Source organism: Trachypithecus francoisi, unplaced genomic scaffold (genome assembly GCF_009764315.1).
Source record: "Trachypithecus francoisi isolate TF-2019V2 unplaced genomic scaffold, Tfra_2.0 Lachesis_group1, whole genome shotgun sequence".
NCBI lineage: Eukaryota > Metazoa > Chordata > Mammalia > Primates > Cercopithecidae > Trachypithecus > Trachypithecus francoisi.
This window is the reverse complement of record NW_022681454.1, coordinates 14550958-14568057: the sequence shown is the minus strand read 5'-3', so window position 1 is coordinate 14568057 and position 17100 is coordinate 14550958. Positions and strand designations below refer to the sequence as shown.

Below are 17100 nucleotides of genomic sequence, written 5' to 3'. Positions count from 1 at the left end.
CTTGAGCTCAGGAGTTCGAGACTAGCCTGGGGCACATGGTGAAACCCCATCTCTACAAAAAATGTAAAAATTAGCCAGGCATGGTGGTGTGCACCTGTAGTCCTGGCTACTCGAGAGGCTGAGGTGGGAGGATGGCTTGAGCCCAGGAGGTGGAGGTTAGAGTGAGCTGAGATCACACTACTGACTGTACTTCAGCTTGGGTGACAGAGCCAGCCAGCCCCCATCTCAAATATATAAAAATAAAAATAAATAAATAACCTCTTAAATAGGTGTTTTATACGTCCTTTTTTTTTTTTAATAATACATGAGCCACAAGGTAGACACACTGGATAGGGAAAATGCACTGTAGTCACTGTGGCATTTGTGGCAAGTTAAGGTTATTGAAGGAAGGAAGGAAAGAAGGAAACAGAAGGAAAAAGGACAAATGAAAGAATGTTTCAGCTTTAATTTTTAGTTTTCTAGTGCATAAGGGCAGTTAGTATATGGTTTAAAAACTTTTGTCTTTTTCTGATTACAAAGGTAATCATTGTAATGCAATGCAACATTCAAATATTAGAAAAAACATGACTTAGAAATTGAATCCCTTGTAATTATGCCCCATTAAAAGATAACCACTGATAATAAACCAGGACAACCTAGTGGTTTCATATATTTGAAAGGTGATGATAGTTGTCAATCAATTGTATATTTGTGTTTATGAGGAAATTTATGCCAGCTAAGTGGCTTGCATAAGCTCACACAGATATTTATGAGTAGAGGACTTTCCACCTTAGGATGTTGGCTCTTTTCTCCCTATGAAGACAGTTTTATATGATTTTTCTTACCTGCTGGAGGTACTTGGCTACTATGGCCCTATGGGTGTCTATGTGTTCCTTGGTTTCAATTACACTTCTGTCTCGTAACCGTTTCTCATAGTCCTAAAATTAAAAAGAAGCAATGATTTTAAAGCACTCTCTGGTGTTTTTTTTTTTTTAAGATCAGGGAATTATTTATCACATATGATTTAAGTTATAAACTGTGGTTCTACAACATGGCACATGTATACATATGTAACAAATCTGCACATTGTGCATATGTACTCTAGAACTTAAAGTATAATAAAAATAAATAAATAAATAAATAAATTGTGGTTCTAAATATTTCTTCCACCTTCTTTCTAACTTTTGGTTCAGAATTGGTCTTTGATGCAGTAACCAGGATTCTGAGACAGGTAGCTGAAATGCCTTACTAGTAGAAGAGAATTCTGTACAGTAGTTACAAGTTAAAATGTTAAGTCAGGAAGAAATAGACACCACAGAGAAGCTCTTCCAAGCCACTTAAGCAAAGCCCCTGCTTAAGTTTTGCCTTTTCTATTTTAAGTAAAGTTTCAGTTAAAATATTACCATAATCATATAACATCTGGCTGTAGCTGAGTCAGGTCATCTGCTTGGAGGAGAGTGATGCATACATTTGGCTTTGTCTGCTTAGGCTTCTCCCCTTTTCTGTCAATAAAATTATGTGTGTGTCCTGGGAACTGCTATGTTCTCCTCCAATCCCACTCTCTGGTCACAGTGGAATGCCTGGTCGTGGTACCTAACTCAGGCTCAGAGGACACATCTCTGCTGGCTGAAGATACTGGATGTGAACTTGTATGATGTTGGTGACCATGTGGCTAAGTAGAGAAAACCTGTCTGCAAAGGAGGAGCATGATGCCAACACCTCAAAGAAGCTGAGAGAGGATGGAGAAGGTTCCTAGCAGCAGGCCAGGCACAGATGCGCTCATGCCATTCACACGTTTTTAGATATTTAATGCTATTTTGAGATTTCATCACCCCTTCGTACCTAAGGTAGTTCAAAATCGGCTTTTATCTCCTATGATCAAAGTCCAGACTAATACAGAGAAGAACCAAATAACCAACCATATTATTCAAGAATAGTTTTGTCATGAAAAATCTTCATGGTACTAATTCCTGATGGCTCTCCATTTACCTTGTTAAGTATTAATAAAAGTGCATGTGTCTACAGCTCATGAAAAGCAGGAAAAAAGAAAAAAAAAGTGCATGTGTCTGGTTTCACTGGCCTGCCCCACCTACACGGGCCTGTTACCTGCAATTCTTCAAAGGCTCCTCTGCCCCACGCCGGGAGATGTGATCTGCCCTCCTCTGAGTCTTTGTTCCTCCTGCTGCGCTTGACCAGAATGGATGTCCAGCCCTGTTCCTTTACCTCCTTCCTGCCCCACCCACCCCATGGCTGTTCAGATCCTATCCCTCTAGTTTTCCCTGTAGTGCTTTACCAGTGTGCTGAGTACACGACACTTAGTAAATACTGCATTACAATGGAATTGAATTCCTAAGGCATTCAAATATTATTAGCCATATTAACCCCTAAGATATTTTTCAACCCTACAATTCTAATTGTACGCAGTTCAGTTGACTCAGAATCCTGGTTACTGATTAGTTTATATATCATTATATTGAGGCAGTGAGATTATTTAAATGGTGAATTCAAGAAAAAGCGTAGAAAGGTTATGTATAAAAGTGCAATAAAAGAGAAACCGCTATTGCTAGTGACAACATAACAAACACAAAATACATATACAGTAGTATACCTAACAGCACAGCAGGTACTTTATTATTTTATTAACTCCTCTATGGCAATTTCTTACCTGGAATACCTTTTCCATAATTTCTCGGTCATAGACTGGAACTTGCTTATAATTTCGGAATTCTGGCACCTTTTGGCTTCTAAGACGAAGAAGCCTAAATCGTTTGGATCTATTTAATTCTTGATCCGAAACAAAGTTAAATTCCTGTTGCAGCTGCTCCAGTCTAAAGAAATCAGGGACATAGGATTCACCACTGGTAGCAACCTATAAAAAACAGAAAATGCAAAACTCCAGATGACAGTCAGATCTCATCCAAAGAAACTTGGCACTGAGTGTCAAGGAACATTTAAAAGTTTTAGATTACAAGATTTGAAAGAAAAAATACTTTAAAATGTAGTAATAATGAGTCACATGCTATTATATTCATTTAGTAGCTGTGAACAATACCACAAATCATTTTTCCAAACAATAAAAATTATGTTTCACTTTTGGTGTTCATGCTTCCCTAGTAGTGTTATTATGCAAATATACAGACTGAAAAAGAAGAGATTTGTGCCAGACTGCAGTGTATTACTAGGTACCTACTAGAAATAAGATTACTCATATACATATTGTATATAAAATTAAATATATGACTTTTTAATGTCATGTACATATGCAGATAAAGGCCTCAGAGGCAGCTAGTCAGCTTTACTTGGCTCCACAGCCATGCTTTCCTGTCTCTGAAGAGCACCTCACAGCCTTGGTCATTGAGAAAAGTGAGCCAGAGATGGATCCAGGCCAGACAGCCTCCAAGGCCCCTGTGCATTGTTTCAAGATGGCCCGGTTCAACACCTCTGAGAAGCTGAGCAGATGGGGACTGCACCTCACCCAGGTGCTGCCCGCCCCTCTGCTTGGTGCTTTGCTGGCTATAACCTCCTGAGCAGAGGGAAAGCCAGTGCCCCAAGATGTGCTGGGGCCTTGCATGGGAAAGGCAGTTCTGCTGTGAAAATCCTGGTTCATAACAAGAGACCAGTCAAGAAGGCAATCTCTGTTTTGTTCTTTGATGGGAAAACATATAGTTAAAAATAAAATAATGAAAGTGATGTGTCTATTGAAATGTGATTTGAAAACTTTACATGGAATAGACAACATTTTAGGTAATAATGACCCACTCTTCCTAATATTTCTATTAGGCACACTAAGGTGTATCATGTTGAAGGAGAGTTCATAAAAGTCAGAATAAACCAAGGTTTGTTACGGGACTTGGAAAAACTAGAACCAAAATGAAAATGTTCATACTGGCTACAATTATCCTATTGATAAACACATACTGATAGCCATAAGGATGTGTTGCTAGGGCTACCCTCTGGATTACCTACTTGTTTATTATGGTTTTCTGTGAATAATGAAGTTGCCAATAAAACCGATTGTATTTGATACCAAGAAAAATAAACTGATGTTCCAATTTATTCATAAATTCACTGAAGACAATTTTGAATATTATGGTAGATATGAGCAATTTATCTGGTAAATACTTAAGTGAAACCTAAATGGTAACCTAATTAATCAACAACAAGAAAACAAAACAAATTTTTCTTAAAATGCCCCATCAGTGCTTTAAGTTATGATGAAAAAAGCAAGTGTCCTGAAATCAGATCAACTTATTAGCTGTGTGACCTTGAGCAAATAACGCTGAGTTTCTGAACTCAGCTTCCTCTCTGTAGAAGGGAAAATAAAACCTTTAGGAGTTTTACAGAGGTTAGAGGTAGGAGTGACAACAACAACAATATTTACTGCTCACAAATTGTGTGCTCAGATAAAGGGGTTTTGTTTGTTTGTTTGTTTTTGAGATGGGAGTCTCTATTGCCCAGACTGGAGTGCAGTGGCAAGATCACAGCTTACTGAAGCCTCAACCTTGTGGACTCAATTGATCCTCCCACCTCAGCCTCCTTAGTAGCTGGGACTATAGGTGTGTGCCACCATGCCAAGCACGTTTTTACATTTTTTGCAGAGATGGGGTTTCGCCATGTTGCTCAGTCTGGTTTCGAACTCTTGGGCTCAAGTGATCCTCCTGCCTTGGCCTCCCAAAGTGCTGGAATTACAGGCATGAGCCACCATTCCTGGCCAACTTAAGTGTTTATATGCAGCTGTTCATTTCCTCATGACCACACTATGACAGCAGACAGCAGCACAGGGCTTAGAAGCACCGAATGCTTGCCTTGGTCCCGTAGCCAGGCAAGAAGCAGAGCTGGAATTCAAACTTGGCATTCAACCCAGCACCCATGTTCTTAAACAGTATTGCATAGGAGAAGATGGCGTAAAGGAAAATTGTGTAAAAGGCCAAGTCAAAAAATGGCATGTGTTCCTCCTGCTACATACCGAGATTAGCTGCATCAAAGGGGCATTGTTGGGGTCATTTGGGTCGAGCTTGGACTCTGCTGCCCACTTGGCCAACATTTTCATGTCCGTCAGTCCTGATGTGCCAATAGATGAGATGGCATCTGCTCTCTTCAAAGCACTGAAAAGAACAGTTGATTTCATGAGACTGACTTGATCACAAAACAGTTTGCATCAGGACCTCAAATTCTAGAGATAGCATCACTTAGGGAAACTATTATCCTCCATGAGAGAAAATGTTATAAGGAAGAATTTTGTCATTTTTCTTTACTTGATGATGGCTATTAAACATATGATAAGGACAATAAATAAACAGGAATGGAAGGAGTGCAACTATGACTAATTCCTACGCTTTATCCAGTGCACAAAAGTGCCCCTCAGTCCCTGGATTCTGGCCAGTAAAGAGGAGCCTCTGTATCTGGTGCTGGAAGCCCACAAACCCTCACATCCCAGGCCACTGAGGCCCACTATAGCTGAGGACAAACCAAAAGAAAAAGAAACAAAACCAACTCTTTTTTTGAGACAGTCTTGCTCTGTCAGCTAGGCTAGAGTGCAGTGGTGCAATTTCAGCTCACTGCAACCTCCGCTTCCTAGGTTCAAGTGATTCTCATGCCTCAGTCACCCAAGTAGCTGGGATTGCAGGCATGCGCGACCATGCCCAGCTAGTTTTTTTGTTGTTGTTGTTTCAGTAGAGACGGGGTTTTGCCATGTTGGCCAAGCTGGTCTCAGACTCCTGACCTCAAGTGATCTGCCTGCCTCGGCCTCCCAAAGTACTGGGATTATAGGCGTGAGCCACCATGCCCAGCCTAAAACCAACTGTTAAACAACCAACTTAAGCACCAGCTTTGGACACACGGAAATCAAAGGAAGCCACTGTCAGCAAGGCTGAGCTGGGGCTTTATAAATAGTCCTGCATATCTTGTTAATCACATTGTGTTTTACCTTTTATCCTGAGGAGTTTCAAGCTTTACTCCCCAGGAGATTTTTCTAACACTAAACACAAGTGAAATGAATGCGGACTTCTTACATTCAAAGGCATAGTCAAGCCTCCACTGGAAGTGGCTTCTGACTTAGCACAGAGCAGCATCTCCTTGTGGTTTTTATCCCATGAACATGGGTGGTCATTATGGGGATGCAGAAGGCATCAGGGGAACTAAACGAGCCCCATTCTGTTTTTCCACAAGTTGAACATCACAGCCTGTGACTTGGAAAGTGTCTTCTTGATGATTACAATGAATCCTTTTATTTTAGAGGTGAGGCAACTGAGGCCTGGAATGGTGAAATGATTGACTGTAGACACATTTACTGTGGAAGACAGAGAGAGGCTCTGACAGAGGAAGACCCAGGCCACGGGCTAATACAATCCAGGCTTCAGGGACAAGCATCAAACACAGGGAGGGGCCGGCCTAGGTTGAGGCCCAGAGTGCCTTTCTTCTGTTCTGAGTAGAGACTCAAGGATCTAGCAATCAAGGGAGGAGACTGGAGAATGGGTACTTTCATGTAAATAGCAGTTCCTACACCAATCATCATTAGCAACAAACCTTTACTAAGGGCCAAATATATACAGTTCTGTGCACCTCCCCCATCTGTAAAATAGGGGAAAGAGTACCTCCTAGAGTTACTGTGAAGATTAAGTTCTTTTCACTGTATCTAATACTGATAAACATTTAATATTTGTTAGGTTATTAATATTTTAATTTTTTTTGGACTAGAGGTTGTTATAAATGTTTTTTTGTTTTTACCTTAAGAATAAAAAACTCTTAAAAATACTGGCACCTGACAATAAAGGAAAGAATATGATATTGCAAGCTTTCTTTCCCCTTCATTATCTTTAATGCTGACACTGACACTGCTCATCAATTTACTCTAACCATGTATTACCTCCGAAATCCGATGTTCTGCTGTGACAGTGGAGGAATTAAAGGTATCCCGTTTTCTCCGATGGCCCATGCCACACTATGAGACACTTTCCCTGAGGTCATCAGAATCAGCTGGTTACTGCCATCAGCTTCAAATGAGAAGGGCACTCCTAGGGAAACACCAGATTAAACAAGATACTGTTTAGAAAGAGGAACTGAGCCTAGTCCTGGCAAGAAAGCAGATAGTAGACAAATGGAACATGGAGTGGGTGGGGGTGATGAAGGTGGAGCACGTGATTCAAGCTGGTGTCACTGAATTTCTTCAGGTGATGATGCTGACAGCTGCTCAGCTCTGTCTCTGATGGCAGAGAGTAGACGTTCTCATGACGCACTCTCGAGTGGATCCACCTGCTTCACAGCTTTGTGACCTTAGACAAGTTAGTTAACTTCTCTGAGCCTTAGTTTTCAATTTATAAATCAGGGATACTAAATCGCACCTTCTTTGCAGAGTTATTTCAAAGACATTTATTTACTTAGTCATTCAAAATACTTATTTGAGCTTCTACTTCATGCCAGGCACTATTGCAGGCACTGAAGATAGCGGTAAAGAAGCAAAACTGGTAAGAATCCCTGTTCTAAAAACTGAGAAAGAAAAGAACTTCTGTTCTCATGGAGTGTATATATGAGTGAGGGAGAGAAGCAATGCTAAGAGAAATGCTTAGTATGTTAGAGACTGTATGTAAGTATGTTAGTATACTAAGAGAAATACTTAGTATGTTAGAGACTAGTATGCAAGTGCTAAGGAGAAACAAATTAGGGAAGGTATATAGAAAATTTGTGCTTTGGAGAGTGGAGAGGGGATAAACTTTTAGATGGGGTGGCCAGGAAAGCCTCAATGAAGGTGACTTTTGAATAAATGGCTGAAGAAAATGAGGAAATAGAGGTAGAGGTGTGTTATTTTGGGAAAGAGCATTACTGGCAGAAGGAACAAGTGCAAACACCTTAAGATAGAAGTGAGGAACAGGAGTTAAATAAGTTAATATTTGCAAAGCACTTACACAATGCCTGGCAAATAGTGATCGCACAACACATGTTAATTATTACTAAGCTATTGTAGCTACAGTAAAGTCTCATTGATTTGGCCTCTAACAATTGGAATTTAATGGTAAAAACACTCTGGGCAGTTATTTAATCAACTAAAGGAGAAGATTTTCAAGCACTAAATGAAGTAACTCTAGATCTTTCCTTCATATTGAACATCCTATCTTGATCTTCAAAATAACCTTGTAAGACATTAAAGCAGTTATTAATAGATCCATTTTATAAATGAGGAAAATGATATGCAAAGAGGTTACATGACTACCAGAGTCTCACAGCTTGCCAATATCAGAGCTGGAACTAAAACCTGAGTCTCTAGACCTGAGGATTGGATTTGGCCTCAAATAAATAATGCAAATAAAGTTCTAGATATAAGTCACAATAAAAAAAATCAACAGATACATGAGGAAGCAAGCCACCATAAACAAGTGGCAACAAAATCAGACCAGTAAGTAGATAGGTATTGGAATGATCAGATATCTAATATTTAAGAATATTTTAAATATATTTGAATAAATGAATGAATGAATGTATAAAAAGAAATGATTGAGAGTCTGAGGAAAGGAAAAAAAGCTGTCAGAACTGATAACACTGATTGGGAAATAACCAAACATAATTTCCAGAGTTGAAATACACAGTAACTGGAAGGAGAAACAGAAAGGATTAGTTCCAATAATAAGAGACAGCCAAAAAGTGAATTCATGGCTTGCAGAACAAATTTAAAGAAATTACATAGATTGTAGCAGTGAAAGAAAAAGACATCAAATGTAATAAAGAAAGGTTAAGAAACATGGAGGAAGGAGTGAGAAGATCCATCATATATCCAATCGGAATTATAGAAGGACATGAGAGAATATTAATAAAAATCTCCCTATTATAATTATTTATTTCAAACTTTTTGAGCTTATGAACAACACTGTGATGTACATTTTTATGCGCAAATCTTTGTCCTTATTTCAAATTATTTTCTTAGGAAAGATTCCTAGAAATAAAAGTAAGGCACCAAAGGTCATTTTCAAGGTTCTTTTTTTTTTTTTTGAGGCGGAGTCTCGCTCTGTCGCGCGGACTGGAGTGCAGTGGCCGGATCTCAGCTCACTGAAAGCTCCGCCTCCTGGGTTTACGCCATTCTCCTGCCTCAGCCTCCCGAGGAGCTGGGACTACAGGCGCCCGCCACCTCGCCCGGCTAGTTTTTTGTATTTTTTTTTTTAGTAGAGACGGGGTTTCACCGTGTTAGCCAGGATGGTCTCGATCTCCTGACCTCGTGATCCGCCCGTCTCGGCCTCCCAAAGTGCTGGGATTACAGGCTTGAGCCACTGCGCCCGGCCCTCAAGGTTCTTAACTCACACTGCCAAACTACTTAGTAGTTGCATAGTTATATGCACTTTCATTGTCACCAACAGTATATAAAAAGTAACTTGGCCAAAAAGTTACTTTTGTAACTTTTGTATGTATAAAAAGAAATGATTGAGAGTCTGAGGAAAGGAAAAAAAGCTGTCAGAACTGATAACACTGATTGGGAAATAACCAAACATAATTTCCAGAGTTGAAATACATTTCAGAGTTGAAATACTATTCCAGAGTTGAATAGCATTATTGTTTGAATTTGAATTTTTGATATCAATTTTACAATTCTCTGGTTGTCTGGGAAGTGAAATAGATAAATACACATTCAAATCTGACAATGAAACAGTGACCATTGAAGATACTAGCTTTCCATACCACTTCCAACTCCCTCGTGGTCCAGTGTCACATGCTGATTACTGCTAAACTCCACTTCTTCAATAGGAGCCCTTCCAGTGACAACAGTAGTCTCAGGAATAGGCAGAAACACTTCAGCTAGCAAGGTGGGACTACTGTGTCCAATAGTTTCATAGACCTGAAAACCAGAGAAGAGAAATAGCCAATAAAAACAGCAAAAGTGTGAGCTCACACTCAGATAATCAGTCCATGTTGTTAGTGTTTGTGCTGGTCACTGTTCCAGCCCAAAGGACTTATCTCTGTGGAAAGTTGAGTTGTGTTACTATGGTTTCCATGGAGACGAGCTTACACCAGTTTGTGGTCAAGTTGTTGACACCCGGCTTTCTTGTCTGAACTGATCTTCTGGGTAGGGAGGTTAATCAAAGCAGCAGGCAAGTATAATTGTTTTTATTCCGAACCAATATACAGCTTACTAGGAGAATGGGCCTCCTCCTTTTCCAGGTTCAGGTTGTATTCAGACAATAATGCCATCAGGAGGAATGGGTGGGACAGTAAGGACATGCCCCCAGATGGCTTATTATCTGTAGCAATCTCCAAGTCAGTCAGAGAAGCTCTATATGCAGAAGTACTCAAGAGTGTTACATTTTTAGTAAATCTATCAGGTTCTTCTCTTTCAGGCCTCATTTTATTTGTTAGCTGCTGAAACTCCAGATTTTTCTCAGACCTTCTCCTAGATGGAGCCAATTAGACCACCAGCAGCTCTGCTACCGATCACTGGGGTGTGTCTCATTATGATGCTATCACCATGAGGAGAAGGGCCCCACTGCAGGGCAACCATGGTTTAAGAATACACAATCCAGCCTCAGTTGAACTCTTGGCTCCATTCGATCCCCTGTATTCTTGGTACCTCACTTTTGTGACAATATGACTTAATATTCCACAGTTCTCCTGGCTTCTTTCCTGTGTTTTATTCTTTCTCTACATGAGGTCTCTGTGACTGGTTTACATTTTTTGAAAAATGCTGATTTTGCTACTTTTATTTCTACTAATTAATCTTTATATTTTTCTTCTTATGTAATAGTCCCCCACTAGTCAATATTTTCCACTTACCAATTGAATGCACAAAGATGACACCATGGATCCTTTCCGCCCACCCTCCCTTACAGGGCATATGATCTGAACTTTTTTTTTTTGAGATGGGAGTCTCACTCTATCACCTAGGCTGGAGTGCAGTGCCACGATCTTGGCTCACTGCAACCTCTGTTTCCTGGGTTCGAGCGGTTCTCCTGTCCCAGTCCCGCTAGTAGCTGGGATTACAGGCACCCACCTGGGATTACCCACCTTACAACTATTAGTAAGTTTCAAATTTCCTTGTGAGCCTCAAAAAATTCTGTAACATTTTGTTTGAATCAGGATCAAAATGTATTCCATATGTTGTAATTGACTGATATGTTCCTCAAGCCTCTATTAATTTATAAGTGACCCCTCCTCTTTTAAAAAATTTTCTCTATATTTTTATTGGTTCACAACTCTGATGTGACAAGGAGTGTCATTTGTTGCTTGATGCAACACTCCTTAAGAGGCTATAATTCTATAATCTTAAAGAACTATAAGCTTAAAGAACATGTAGTAGTTATCATTTATTGCAGTGGAGACCTTGGTTTGACCTCTTAAATTACAAACTCATTGGCATGAAGTCTTGTCCCAAGAAAATGATGTGTTTTATTTAATTTTGTTTGAAATGAAAGAAACCACATTTAAAAAAAAATTTTTTGCCAGAATTAATTGGGACAAAAATTCATTGAGACTTCCTTTTGTAGGAAGCACAGGGACTTAAGGGGCTTTCAGTGTGGTACCCTGTTTAATTTTCACCACAATCCTATGAAAGGCTATGAAAGGTGGCTTTTATTCCTCATGGGTGTTCCCTGGGCTGGTCACCATGCCTAGTGATGACCAATAAAACATAAGTGATCACATAAAGGGTGTTTCTGAGGACATCAGTGGAAGGCGGCTTATTCCTAGTTTCTGGAGCCACATTCCTAGCTGGTGTCTAGAGAGGAACTGAATGGGGGCTCTTGGTGCCAAGTCTGTAGGCAGAGGCAATCATGGACTCTAGGGGAATGGAGGGTTTGCTAGTTGGTGTTACTGTCTTAAGAGATAATTATCAGATTTTTTTAATGAGAAAAAAATGGATTCCATCTGACAAAGCCAAAAAAAATCCAGAATTTCCCCAATCTTTATTTCCTATTCTCTTAAGATAGCAGAAGTTATTTTATTTATTTTTATTTTATATTTTTTTGGAGATGGAATTTCACTCTTGTTACCTAGGCTGGAGTGCAATGGAGCGATCTCGGCTCACAGCACCTCTGTCTCCTGGGTTCAAGTGATTCTCCTGCCTCAGCCTCCCGAGTAGCTGGGATTACAGGCACGCACCACCATGCCTGGCTAATTTTCTATTTTTAATAGAGACAGGATTTCTCCATGTTGGCCAGGGTGGTGTTGAACTCCCAACCTCAGGTGATCCACCCACCACACCCTCCCAAAGTGCTGGGATTACAGGCGTGAGCCACCGCACCTGGCCCAGAAGTTCTTTTAAATGCTAGGAAGAAATGCTATTTTTAAAAATTAAGAAATGGGTATTTTGGGCTTTAAGTAGGCATTTATAAGCAGATCTCTCTATGATTTAGTTTCATTTTTGTTTTCTCTCAGTAGTGCTGAGGGTTCTCAGTCTCAGCATTATTGACATTCTGGGCCAGGTAATTCTTTGTTGTGGTGAGTTGTATGCTGTAGGATGCTTAGCTGCACCCTGGCCTCTCACTCATATGTGGGAGCTTAAAAAGCTGATCTTATGTAGGAAAAGAGTAGAATGATGGTTATCAAAGGCTGAGAAGGGAGGAGGGAGAGGAGGAGGATGAAGAGAGGTTCATTAATGGTATAGAAATATAGTTAGAAGGAATAAGTTCTAGTGTTTGATAGCACAGTAGGGTTACTATAGTTAACAATAATTTACTGTATGTTTCAAAATAGCTAGAAGAGAAGATTTAAAATGTTTGCAACACAAATGATAAATGTTTGAGGTAATAGATATTCTAAATACCCTGATTTGATCATTATACATTCTATGCATTTATCAAAATACCACATGTACCCCATACATATATACGATTATTATGTATCAATAAAAAAGTTTTTAAAAATCACAGAATATTATAAAGGAACAAAAGAAAAGTAATCACATGTTTTGTTTTTTCCATCTAAAATGATAGCATGGAATCAGCATGTTTTTTCCCTGCAGACATTTCTATACCTGTTGTTTTGTCAGAGAAATAAAGCAAGGAATATATATATTTTTTTTAATGGGAATTCTCCCATTTAGTACCCGTGGTTTTCTTCAGGATAACACGAGATAACATGTAAATATTGTGGTCATGCAGTAGACACTTAGTAAACATTATTTCCTAGAGATTTCCCAGTTTCACAGGCCCTGTCTCATTCAAGCCCTCATTGTCTTACCTTTAGATGACCACACCTGTCTTCTTGCCTCATGTAACCTGTCCTCCCTGCAGCCGCCACCTGGCTTCCTACAGGCCCTCAACCACCTGACCTTTCCAACTGCACACAGCAGGGCTTTCTGGGATCAGCAATCTGACATGCTATCATCCAGCTTAAAGCTTGGCAAGTAAGATGTATGTGAAAACATCTGTTTTGGACTTGGGTCCATAAAGAACCAACAGCAACCACAAAAGTGAGGTAGGCGAGGGTAAACAAGGACAGTTCTCCAAATATGACTGTTATTCCCTCTCCGATAGAAGAGTTATTCCTCAGATCAGCCAGAGAAATTAGGAAAGGCCCTGAGAAGAGAAAGTCGAGCCATCACCAAGTAGGTTAAAAGGAGAATTTCCCTATCTCAATCCACATGCCAGGAATATAAACGCTTAACAGGATTGACTAATAAGGAAATATGATAATGTTAAAAATATAAAAGGTACCCAGCAATATTACACCACTGTTGCTAGTTGTTTTGGTGTTGAGAAGATTAATGTAGGATAAAGTTACATATGTGAATGACACAAAAATGAAGGCAAAGCTTTTTAAATTTCTAAGCCAAATTTCATTTATAAAACCCTACACATTTATTTTGGAAAGGCCTCCAAAGCCAAGATTTTCAAGACCTTTCTGGAAGGACTGTGGCCTGGCTCCAACTCGCCTGTCCCATGAAGTCCAATCTCATCCTTCTCTTGGGGACAATGGTTTTTTTTTTTTTTTTTTTTTTTGAGACAGGGTCTCACCCTGTCTCCCAGGCTGGAGTGCAGTGGCGTGATCATGGCTTACTGCAGCCTCAAACTCCCAGGCTTAAGCAATCCTCTTGCCTCAGCCTTCTAAGTAGCTGGGACTAGAGGTATGCACCACCATGCCCAGCTAATTTTTAAAAATTTTTGTAGAGATGGGGTCTCACTATGTTGCAAAGGCTGGTCTCAAACTTTGGGTCTTTTAGTTTAAAGTAAGACTTTTAGTTTAAAGTAAGACTTACTACACACAAAACATTGTCTAAGCTAAGAATAAAACTTGACTGAGAAAGTAAAGAAAGTAAAGAAACGCAAACTCCAGAAGCACACTTGCTGCTCCTCTGTCACCTGCCCTGAATAGAGGAGGAGCTGTAGGGGCCCACAGGAGTCCCCCCCTTTCTACAGGCATCAATAGTGAAGATGTCAGTATTCAGAGTTCTGCCTCCTAGTTTGACATCCATCATCAACTCATCCTCCCTGTTCCTCCCCTACAAAGGAAAAGATGGTATCAGGAAGACCAAGACTAACATGAGAAGACCAGATAGAGAGCTAGAAGGGAGAGCAGAAGACAGTAATGAGGCAGGCAGGAAGGAGAGGAAGTGGGCCAGGAGACACCCACTGGCAAAGTCAGAAAGAAGGGAGAGAAGGCAAGAAGGCCTCCCCTGTTGCAGGTGCGCAGCCATGCCTCCACTGATGGATGAGAGCTCAGACTACCTAGGCAGCCTGTAAAACACACTCCCACTGTGGGCACTTCTGAATGTTCTGAAAGACTTTAGAGGGAGAGACTATTTTCTGTCTCGCACAGCACAACAGTATTTTATTTCACATGTATTCTAAAATGTAAATGAAGTCTCCAATACTATCTCCTGCTTATTGCCTTGAATATTAGCTTGCTCTGGATGTTATAGTCAAAATAATTTTTGAAAAACCAATGTGACAATACTATGAAATAAATTTTTAAACCAAAAAGCAAAGTTATCCAGAATATTATCCAGAATATATGCATAGGCAATACGCGACCAAGTGTTCCAGGCCATCAGCCTCAGCAGAAGCTCCAGAGGAGATGGAATAGAGTCCACGTGGACCCCACAGGGAGGGCAGGGACCTCACAGGGGCTCTGTCCAGCGACCACGTATCTGAAGGCTGCCCCAGCTCTCCAGTACAGAGTTGGGCAACTCTCTACTTTTACATTCAGACAAAATCACCTCATTTCATTCTCTGTGTTCATTCAGAGTTATACGTCAAGGAAGAAGTAAACATTAATAGAAATTATTTTCCCCCGTTTGATATTCAGAAAGGGAATTTCCAGGCTTAAGAAAATCTTAGGTTTTCACCAAACCTCCAACTCCAGTCCCCTTTCTAAAACCATTTTATACTTGCTTTCTCCTCTCACCCATATTATGTTTAAGTTAGCAGTCAAAAATTTTGTTTTTTTTTCAAGTTTTAGAATACACAGACATTAAAAAATAATTAGATGGCATTTTAAAGAGTTATATGAGTGATAAGACTAAACCAAATTCTAAAGTTCTAAAATTTCAAGAAAAAAATTTCAGCTGTGCAGATATCAATCCTGTTATCAATACAGCAAAGGAATTTTGCTTGAGTCTTGATGCTTGGCGCTTTGTAAATGAGGACCACCCTGCCCTCACCCACCCCCAGATCACAGATTAAAAGGTACAGGACAAAACTGCCACAGGCTCTGGAGAAATTCTAAGCCAAGGCGGTTGACCTTGGGTGTCCAGTGCCAGCCCTTTCAGGTTCTGCCTCCCATTTCTTGGCACCACCTCCTCTCTTTCCATGCAGTTCTGTGCTTCCTTCCCACTGTCAAAAGAACACATCCCAGCTGTTGCGAATGTCCTCTACAGATCATAGAAGGTTTTTAACTACTGAGGTCTAGGCAGGGCTTGATATTCAAAATACTGAACTATACACAGTATTGAACCCACCTCCTGGGTTCATTAGAATAGCGGCCCACCACAGCTTGGGAACAGGACCCTGGAGGCACTGGCCTTAGTCAGCCACCCCCTTTAATTGGTCAACTGTGGGAAGGGCCAGGGGATCTTTGAAGTGGGGCTTATGTGGCCAGGATGGCATCTGGGAAGGTCAGGGCAGCAGCTATTTATCAGTCAGTATAGAAGTATGTAAATATTTTATTAATTATACAGCCGTGATGGTACCTGCAGACTTTGTCAGTTATACTCACTAGGAATAGGTAGTGGCTGCCTGAAGTACTGTATTGAGAAGAGTTCTAAAATTATATTCAGGCTCAGTGGGAAAACACAACAAAAATAGCACCATCAATTATTGCTTTCTGGCAAGGGTGGTGGAGGGGAGTGAGACATTTCTGCCTGAGTGAAGGATGAGGATCTGTGATTTCTGCCTGGGTGGTGGTGGGGAAACAAGGGCATGCATGCCACAAAGTTGCAATCCTTGTTAACAAGCCTGTTAGGATTATAAGAGATACCCGTTAGCATTGTGGGAGAAGAGTCACCGAAAGAACAAGCAAGACTGAAGACACTATAATGGGTTAAATAGCATCCTCCACATATTGATGTCCACCCAGAAACTCAGAATGTGAACCTAATTTGAAAATGGAGTCTTTGCAGATGTCATTAGTTAAGGATGAAGATAAGATCATATTAGATTAGGGTGGGCCCTAAATCCAATAAGAGTGTTCTTATGAGCGACAAAAGAGGACCCACAGAGAGAGACACAGAGAAGGCTATGTGAAGATGGAAGCAGAGATTGGAGTTATGCTAACACAAACCAAGGAACTCTAAGTGCCAGGAGGAGCTGGAAGAAGCAGGGAAAGATACTCCTCTAGAGCTTTTGGAGGGAATATGGCCCTACTGACACCTTGATTTCAGACTTTAGGCCTCCAGAACTGGGAACAAACACATTTCTGTTGTTTTGAAGCCACCAAGTTAGTGGTTCCTTGTTATAGTTTAGTTTCCCCAGGAAACTAAAATAGACTCAAATAAATATGTTGCTAATGGTGGGATTTAGGCTAGTGGGAAGATTTATTAATTTGGGGGGGAATTCTAGCACCTGTATCTTTCCGACATTATAACCTCCCATGATTGTGGCGTAATTGATTTCTCTGTTATATGACGCTAGAGTCACTGTAGAGGGTGATATTGAAATATGTCTTCAGTGAATGAGCTGGAGATCTCCCTGTGCCCCACCCCCTTCAGCA

The 17100-nt window shown here is 40.4% G+C and overlaps 1 protein-coding gene across 3 annotated transcripts in view; it reads right to left on the bottom strand.

Moving 5' to 3' along the window:
* Window positions 1-17100, bottom strand: part of CC2D2A (coiled-coil and C2 domain containing 2A) — a 136709-nt gene that overhangs the window by 43419 nt on the left and 76190 nt on the right. For all 3 annotated transcript variants that reach the window (XM_033213787.1, XM_033213789.1, XM_033213788.1), the window contains 5 exons: window positions 9640-9796; window positions 6845-6992; window positions 4946-5084; window positions 2645-2848; window positions 825-917 (listed from right to left, as the gene is read on the bottom strand). In XM_033213787.1, the coding sequence (XP_033069678.1) occupies window positions 825-917; window positions 2645-2848; window positions 4946-5084; window positions 6845-6992; window positions 9640-9796 (741 nt within the window). The remainder of the gene's footprint in view (window positions 1-824; window positions 918-2644; window positions 2849-4945; window positions 5085-6844; window positions 6993-9639; window positions 9797-17100) is intronic.